At 48.4% G+C, this 9,146-nt stretch overlaps 1 protein-coding gene and 1 pseudogene across 1 annotated transcript; one reads left to right on the forward strand and one right to left on the reverse strand.

The window, feature by feature from the left end:
* Positions 1-1,226: 1,226 nt before the first annotated feature.
* On the reverse strand, positions 1,227-6,665 carry RTP3 (receptor transporter protein 3). The gene is made up of 2 exons (XM_025989842.2): positions 6,378-6,665; positions 1,227-2,199 (listed from the first exon to the last, which is right to left on the reverse strand). Exons 1-2 carry the CDS (start codon positions 6,530-6,532, stop codon positions 1,461-1,463), a joined length of 894 nt encoding a protein of 297 aa, XP_025845627.1. The 5' UTR covers positions 6,533-6,665; the 3' UTR covers positions 1,227-1,460.
* On the forward strand, positions 2,754-3,850 carry LOC112913256 (transformer-2 protein homolog beta pseudogene; annotated as a pseudogene).
* Positions 6,666-9,146: the final 2,481 nt, after the last annotated feature.

The raw sequence follows: 9,146 nt of genomic DNA on the forward strand, positions 1-9,146 counted from the left end.
GTGAAGAATTTACCCATGCATTTCTGTTGTGTTCCCAATACATCTATCTGTGCTGAGATCTACAAATACTATTTCTGCTATTGCCTTAAAAGAGTAAACATACATCATGAAAATTGCATTTTCTAGAAATCCAAATCAAAGGTACAGTGTGATATCACCTTACACCCTTTGGTACAGCTATTATAAAAGAATTAAACAAAACAAAATCATTATTGGCGAGGAAATGGAGAAATTGGAACCCTTGTCCCTGTTGGTGGAAATGTAAGATGATGCAATTGCTATGGAAAATAGCATGGCCGATCTTCCAAGACTTAAAAGTAGAATTACTATATGATCCAGCAGTTCCACTTCTGAGTATGTTGAAAGCAGGGTCTCAAAGAGCTATTGGTATACCCATATTCCTAGCAGCACTACTCACAATAGCCAAGAGGTGGATGCCATCCAGATGTCTGAAGATGGATAAACAAAATGTGGTATATATATACCATGGAATGTTATTCAGCCTTAAAAAGGAAGGAAATCCAATCACATGCCACAATATGAATGAAACTTGAAGACTTTATGCTAAGTGAAATAAACTAGTGGCAGGAGGACAAATACCGTATGACTCCACTTTTATGAGGTCCTCAGGGTAGTCCTGAGGAATGGTGGTTAGTAGGGACAAAGGAGGGAGAAAACACAAGTTGTTGTTTAATGGGTATAGAGTTTCAGTTCTGAAAATGAAAAAGTCAGTGAAAAGTCAATGAGAAACTGAGGTGCATTCCAGAGGGGTGTATATTTCTTTAATTACGCATCGTATCACACCACCATTCTATTAGTACACTAACCTACATTATACACCATGCAGCGAGAAATAGTAAAGTACAAAGAAACATGAAATAGAATTTGAAGCTTATCTCCCCAACCTGGGCGGATGGTCCTGCCGCAGCCCTGAGCTGTGTGGACCCTGTGGTGGAGAACACTGCTTCGAGACCCAGATTTTCAGCCTAATGAAAACCACGCCAAGTGCCTCCATGGGCTGATGTCATAGAGTGTGTGCAAGCTTCTCAGGGGACAGAACATCCACAGGTCTCATGAGATTTCCAAGTGGTTCTGTGAGCATAAAGGCTTTGGTCTCAGTTCTCCAGAGAATGAGCAGAATTTCAGTGTCTTTCGCACAAAATTTAATTGAGGTGAAATTAACACCAACCATTAAAAAATCACATGAAAACAAACACATTAAAATGAAGATTTCAATGGCGTTTACTGCATGCCCAGTGTTGTATGACCCCTCCCTTCGTCTTGTGCCAGACATCATCATCATCACCACCCACCCTTGGCCCCCCAAAAGGCCCGTACAGATTAATCCCCTTCGCTGAAGAAGCCCCTGGCCACTACCAAGTCTACTTCCTGTCTCTGGATGTACCTGTTCTGGATATTTCCTATCTGTGCGATCATATCGCATGACTTTGAACTTGGCATCATGTTAAGGTCCACTGAACGGTTTCTACGATAACCACCACTACAATGATCAGAAGGAGAAAACAGTAGCAAGCATTCAAATTCCTGTACCTGGGATTCTGGGGTATGTGAGAATAAAGCACCTCACTTGAGGTGCCGACCTGGGCTCTCCTCTCCATGCCATAGTGGGTGTTTGCTCTCGGGCTCCAGTGGGTGGGGAGGATCGCATTCTGTGTGAGCCCAGAACCCCAGGGTAGGAGTAAAGCCTTGCTCTTGTCGGCCCCGGCGTTCCCCTTCACGGCGTCCATGGTGGTGCCACTCCTTATGGGAGAGGGCATGGGAATGTTTGTCTCAAGAGCAGGTGAGCTTATGGCAGGAAGTGTCAGCGACACTGGCGACTGCATGGCCTCACGTAACCCACCCTGAGCACAATAGCCCTGCAGACACGCCTCGCAGTTGTTCTTGTCGTGTGGCCCTTCAAGAGTGGTTTCCTTGATCACGGGAATCTCTTCCATTGACTTAACTCTTTCTCTGTAGCATTTCTTCAGGATTCGGAACACCAGGTTGTTCAGGATCCTTGAGATGTTCTCTTTTGTGAACTCGGGAAACTCAAATGGAGACTGATCGCAGTTCCGACATCTCTGGGCAAAGACTCTCATCTTCACTTCGCCGCTGGGCTTCCCCTCACTCTTGTGCATGTGGAAAAGGACATGCACTTGAGCAGAGGCCCAACTTCGAGAGCACAAGGAGCATTGGAACCTGCAAGGACAAAAGACAAGAACCTCAGCTTGCCCCGGAGTGGCCAGGTTGTGGGCTGGGCCACAGGGAGGAAGGGGAACCCAAGGACACAGAGATGCGACTTGACTGGGATCAAGGTTAGTTGGGGGAGAAATTAGCGAGCCCCTTTCTCCTGTCTCTACTGTGCCACCAACATGTCCTGTCACAAAGATAGCGGATCATGGGGCACTTGGGTGGCACAGTGGTTGAGCATATGTCTCTGGCTCAGGTCATGATCCTGGGATCCTGGGATCTAGTCTCACACTGGGGTCCCTGAGAGAAGCCTGCTTCTCCCTCTGCCTATGTCTCTGCCTCTCTCTCTGTGTCTCTCATGAATAAATAAATAAAAATTTTTGGAAAAAAAAAAGCAGATCACAAGCTGTTGGGGCTGGAAGAGACTTTCTAAGTCTGACACGACATTGCTACAGATGACACACACTCTGGAGCCTATCATATGCAGAAACTCTGTGGGTGTCAGGAGTAGGACTGGAGACTTAGAGCCCGTGCGGAGGCGGTGCGGGGCACTTGGGTACTCTGCGGCTCTGGAGCCCATGCGTTCTGTGAGGCTGCGGTGGAGCCTCTATACAGAAGGCGCTAGAGGTTGGCAGCTTCGATTGAAGCCCGTCGAGCGGCGACAGCATCTAGGAGTCATGAGCGACAGCGGCGAGCAGAACTACAGCGAGTGGGAATCCTGCTCTGCTTCCAGAAGTGGAAGTGCTCATGGATCTGGGAAATCTATAAGGCATACCCCTGCAAGGTCTCGCTCCAAGGAAGATTCCAGGCGTTCCAGATCAAAGTCCAGGTCCAGACCTGAATCCAGGTCTAGATCCAGGAGAAGTTCTCAAAGGCATCATACAAGATCAAGATCTGGGTCCCGCTCCCATAGACGATCCCATAGCAGGTCTTACAGTCGAGATTATGGAAGACGGCAGAGCCACAGTCACTCTCCCATGTCTACTCGCAGGTGTCATGTTGGGAATCGGGCAAATCCCGACCCCAACTGCTGTTGTGGAGTATTTGGATTGAGCTTGTACACTACAGAAAGAGATCTAAGAGAAGTGTTCTCTAAATATGGCCCCATTGCTGACGTGTCTATTGTATATGACCAGCAATCTAGGCGTTCCAGAGGATTTGCCTTTGTATATTTTGAAAATGTAGACGATGCCAGGGAAGCAAAAGAGCGTGCCAATGGAATGGAGCTTGATGGACGTAGGATCAGAGTTGATTTCTCTATAACAAAAAGATCACATAACCCAACACCAGAAATTTACATGGGGAGACCTACCTATGGCAGCTCACACCGTCAGGATTACTGTGACAGAGGATAGGATCGAGGCTATGATGATCGTGACTACTATAGCAGATCATACAGAGGAGGTGGTGGAGGAGGAGGAGGATGGAGAACTGCTCAAGATAGGGATCGTATTTACAGAAGGCGGTCACCTTCTCCTTACTATAGTCGTGGAGGATACAGATCGCGTTCTAGATCTCGATCATACTCACCTCATCACTATTAAAGCATGAGGATGAAGACTTTCTGAAACCTACCCTAAAGTTGGGATTTTGTTTGTGGACAATATTTTTTATTGTCTCCTCTTTAAAAAGTGAACAGTGCCTAGTGAAGTTAGGTGACTTTTACGCCTTTTATGATGACTACTTTTGGTGGAGTTGAAATGCTGTTTTCATTCTGCATTTGTGTAGTTCGGTGCTTTGTTCAAAGTTAAGTGTTTTCAGAAAAGTATGTTTTGCATGTATTTTTTTACAGTCTAAATTTTGACTGCTGAGAAGTTTCTATTGTACAAAACTTCATTTAAAAGGTTTTTCTACTGAATCCAGGGTATTCTGAAGATTGAAGCCTGTGTGTAAAAATGTTACCAAATGGTAAAAAGCAACAATAAAGTTTGGCTTTTACTTTTCTTTCTAACAAAAAAAAAAAAAAAAAAAAAGGAGTAGGACTGGATCTCCAGTCTCCTGACTCCAAACCAGGAGTTCTTCAAATGTAGACTGAAGTGGGTCAGAGGCTATAGGTGCAACAGCAGCCATTAAGTCAGCCCGAGAGCCCCAAACTGAAATCCACGATGGTACAAGGGATGTTGTGAAGGGCTACTGTCTGAATGTTTGTGTCTCCCTCAAATTCACATGTTGGAATCCTAACCCCGAGAGGTGATGATGCTAGAAGGCCACTGGGATGTGATTAGGTCATGAGGGTGGGGCCTATGTGAATGCGATTAGTGCTTTTAAACAAAGAGATCCCATAGAGCTCCTAGCTCCTTCCACCATGTGAGGATACACGAGAAGTTCACCACCCACAAGAGGGCTCTCACCAGACCAGCTGGCCCCCTAATCTTGGACTTCCAGTCTCTAGAACTGTAAGCAATACATTTCTGCTGTGTATAAGCTGCCCAGTCTGGTGTTCTTTTATTTTATTTTTAATCTTATCGTATCTCATCTCATCTTATTTTATAGTCGCCCAAACAGACTGAGAGAGTAAGTTGTAGACCCACAGATCAGGGAGGGTCTAGTGTCCTAGAAAAATCATTGCTCTGCCTTGTTGCCCAGGGGACCCCCATCTGCCAGTATTATGGGGAGATCACAGTGCCCCGCTCTCTCTCCTTTTGCCCCTCCTCCAGCCCAATTCATATTCATATTCTGGAAAGCTTCATATTCTGTGTGTACCTGGCCTCAGGGTACAAGAGAATGACACTTCATCTGTGCAGGGAAGAGGGCCGTTTTCCTTATCCCATATATTTGGACAAATACATGTCAGGATAGATGAAGAGAGGGCAAGAAGGCAGGCAAGCATATGGTTGCACTCAGGACAGGAATTATGGGAGAGGCAGAAGCTATAGTACAGCAGGGACATTTCATGCTCATCAAATTATCCATGCACTCCCGTCTGCTTCCCAGCCCCCTCGCAGTGAGGTTGGGCAATATGACTGGTTGCCCAATGGCATGTGGGCAGTGACATGTGCTATTTCCAAGTCTGACACAGAAGCTCTTGGAAAACCCTCCAGTTCCTCTTCCTCTGCTTCAGTGATCTGGGGATGACGTGTTAGGTCAAATCACTGATATTCTGAGGTGTATCTGTTAGAGCAGGCAAGCCTAGCTTAAACTGGGAGGGTGAATTGGAAGGGGCTGGGAAGAATGAGCCAGTCAAGGTTTCCTTCTTGTCTCTTGATCCTGGCTGCACTGGACAGGGTGAGTATGGCCATGACATGAAGGGAAGAGGCCAAGAGGCTGTGACCCCATAAGTGAGATGACCTTCCTGGGGTCATTCAGAGTCAGTGGTGCACAGGGGCCTGGGCTCTGCCCTCCTGGGCTGCCATCCCCAGCCTTCCCTCTAGGTCATGTGGCTCTGTTCATGTGCCATCTCAGAGTTCAAGGTTCTCTCTCTCTCTCTCTCTCTCTCTCTCTCTCTCACACACACACACACACACATACACACACAAATGAGCTGAGATTTTACTTGGAAGCTCCTGGTGCCACCACAAGGAGAGGAAAACTCTGCTTCCTCTGCCCAAATCCTCCTCCAGAGAAGAGGGCAGTGGGCAGGCACCAAGCCCCTACCCCAGTCCCAGGAGAGTCTCAGGTCCCCACCCTCTGTGCGGGGTGTGATGGTGGGGCAGCCCCACTCCCTAACCTTTGGAGCTTTGCTTTTCCACCTGGAAAAAAAGGTAAAGCTTTGGATGACTTCCAAGGGTCTTACTTTAAAAGGGTCCATCAGCCCAGAGTGGAGGGGGCAAGATTGCTGCACGTTGCTCAACTACCCTATCCTCTGCCCTATCCTGAAGGGAACTCCTCAGCCTACGGGACCTCTCCCTCTTGGGCACCACAGTGAGCTTCAGGTCCTCTGAGGCCAGGAGCATAGGCAGGGAACTTTGCTAACCCAGCTCTCCTGCAGCTCCTCCCCTCCCTCTTCCTCACTGCTCTCCCTCAGCCCCATGCAGCCCACACCCAGTGCCGAGTCCTGCTGTTTGGGGTTCCCTGTCATAAGGAAAAAAAAACTTTTACTGAAGCTAAAGCTTCTTGGATGATGAGCATCTCACTTCCTGTGGTCTTCAATTTGCAAACATGGAATAGAACAAGAAAAGAAGCAGGTATACACGGTAACAAATAAACAAGAAATTTCTGGAATATGTACCATCCCATTCCCCACTCACCTGGCAAAGCCCCACTGCTGGTACTGTGACCATCCCAGGTTCAGGCTGTTGGGAAGAAGGTCTTTGTCTACTCTCAGGGTCCATTTGTGCCATGGCTTCACTTCCTGAATTAATTCCTGGAATATTTGCTTCCATACCTCCATGTCCTGATCCATTGCATGCTATGTGGTGAGCTGGGTGCATCCAGATCTCCAGGACTCTGACAGGTCTGTAGCAGGACAAAAGATTTCCCACTTTAAAGAACGAGGGCTAGGGCCTGCTCTCCGTTTATGTACCTGACCTGGGCCCGTGGACCAGGTCTTTGCCTCAAGGACAAAGGTCAGTTGAAGTTGGCTCCCAGTTCAGAGAACAACACTAGCTTCCACAGAGAATTTTCAAAGACACAGAATTCATGGTTTCATCCAACAAAACATTCCCAAAGGAAGGCTCTGGACTCTGTATTGGGAGGAGTGGATCTCAGTTTGACTCTGCTGATTACCTGCCTTTAACCTGGAGATACATCCTTTACTTCTGAAGCCTCTGGAAATGGTGGAGAGAGGTTGCAGGTGCTCTTTCTGTTCTAACACTTGGAAGTCCTTATCCATTGGGCTGCTGGGCTTGTGACGGGGAGGAGAGATGCAAAGAAGAAGGACATGGCCATCACGGGCTCTCCCCGTTCCCTGTGTCTCTGCTCTGGGCTCTCTGCTTCCTGTTTCCACTGGTCTCTGCATGACTGGATCTCACAGCCCCCAAGCTGCCCAAGGAGACTCTCGAGTCCCATCTTCTACTCATCAGAAACCAAAGCTGAGGGGCAGCTGGGTGGCTTAGTTAGTTGAACATCTGCCTTCAGAGCAGCTCATGATCCCAGAGTCCTGGAATTGAGCCCTGTATCAGGCTCCCTGCTTGGTGGAGAGTCTGCTTCTTCCTCTCCTTCTGCTCCTCCCCCTGCTTGTGCTCTCTCTCTCTTAAATAAATATGTAAAGAAATAAAATATTAAAAAAAAAAAAAGAGAGAGGGAAACCAAAGCTGATGTAGCCCGTGTGCTCAGATGAGGCTGCAAGGTCCTCACAAAGGGCCACTGGCTGCACCCGACCCCACTTCCTTGAGGAGAGGCTGATAAAAGGAGAGAGGAGCAGGGGGCAGGAAACAGCCCAGGGAGGGCTGGCTGTATTCTGCGTGTCTGCATGCCACCACCCCCTCCGCAGATAGCCTAACTCTGGTCTACGTCACTGACTCCCTCCCCAGAGGAAAGCCCCCTCTCAGTGGTGGGCCTAAGTTAACACACTTAACCAGTCGGTTAAGTGACCAACTCTTGATTCTGGCTCAGGTCATGATCTCAGGCTCAAGAGATCAAGCCCCGCATTGGGATCTGCCCTGGGTGTGGAGCGTGCTTAAGATTCTCTCTCTCTCTCTCTCCCTGCTCCTCCCTACCTCTAAAAATTAATTTATTAACATAGGCTAAATGTCTTCCTTCTAACTATCATGAGTAACTTGAGTAACTCATGAGTAACTATCTGCGTAACTATTATCTCAGTTACTATCTGAGTAACTATTTACCTGATCTGATCGACCAGAGAATTCTGGATTTCTCGAGTGGGGGCAGGGATGCCAACCAAGGCCCAGGGGAAAAAAAAGCACACGAGCTCAACAGGGCTGAAGATAGCTGGAGATCTGTATTCCTCAGACCGACCATGAAGTTCTCATTGAATTGATCTGGGCATCAGGTCTCTAAAATTTCCTCAAGCGATTCTAAGACCTGGTTATAATGGACACCACGCCGGGAGGCTGAGGGCAGGACAATGTGTGTAGGTTCTGGTCAGCGATCACAGACCAAGAGCCAGAGGTGCCCCTCCCCTGCAGCACTGTGGTAAAATCAGCAAGGCTTACAGATGCTGTTTTGGGGGGAAGAGGTCCTAGGGCAGCCAGGTTGCATCCGCCGGCTGGGTCAGATCCTGGCGGTCTGAGTAGTGGGCTTCCAGAAGAGGGGAGGAGGCAGATGGGGTGGGAGAGAGGAAGTGGAGGGAGGAAAAGGAAGAGTTGGGGGGATAGGGAGGGGTTTGCTAGAGCCTCTCTTGTCAACCTCCTTCCTGGCCTTCCTGCGGCTGCAGAGAAGATTTATAAAGGGAGTGAGGGGTCAGGGGACAGAATCGAGCTGAAAGTCTGAGGGTCTTCAGTCTGGGGCTCTGATAGTTGTGTGACAAAGGACAAGTCACTTCGAGATTTTTGAGGATGAAATGCTGTGTTCAATGCAGAAGGCTACTAGGCATGCCTGGCACCAGAAGAAAGCCAACACTTGTCCCTGAAGCTTGAAAAAAGCAATTCCCAGGGCATCACTTTGAACAGTGACTGTCTTTGAAACCCCTCCACTCTGGAACTGGGTAGACAAACAAGCTCTCCTCACTGCCTCTTCCTGGCCAGGGTTCTGTTACTCCCTTCCTCCTGGGCAATGGCTAGGGTATGGCCCTCCTCACACCCAGCCTCTAACCCAAAGGCCATTCTCCTCGCAGCAGGATCAGACTCTTGATGTGACTCTTTCTGAACATGGGCTGGACCTTGGCTCTGCTGTTGGGAGGGGGCCATGGCTGAAAGCTTGGGACAGGCCCAGCTGAGCTTGAGCAAGACAACACTCTGCCTTCTTGTCTCAGCTCTTGCACTGACAAGAAGTGTCCTTTTCACAGTCTATCTGTGCCACGTTAGTCAGATTGTTGTTTTTTGTTGGTGATTTCATGGTTTCAAGTGGCCTCGAAGTCTAGTGCTTGGTCTAGCACCCCCAGCGGCGAGAAGGCTGAG

Source organism: Vulpes vulpes, chromosome 9 (assembly GCF_048418805.1).
Source record: "Vulpes vulpes isolate BD-2025 chromosome 9, VulVul3, whole genome shotgun sequence".
NCBI classification, from domain to species: Eukaryota; Metazoa; Chordata; class Mammalia; order Carnivora; family Canidae; genus Vulpes; species Vulpes vulpes.

What these genes read in the sequence shown, in the direction of transcription:
- RTP3 (XM_025989842.2), bottom strand. Translation starts at nt 6,532, where the DNA reads ATGGATCAGGACATGGAGGTATGGAAGCAAATATTCCAGGAATTAATT. An exon ending in CAGCAGTGGGGCTTTGCCAG is followed by an intron (nt 2,200 to 6,377) that starts GTGAGTGGGGAA and finishes TTGTCCTTGCAG; the next exon opens with GTTCCAATGCTCCTTGTGCT.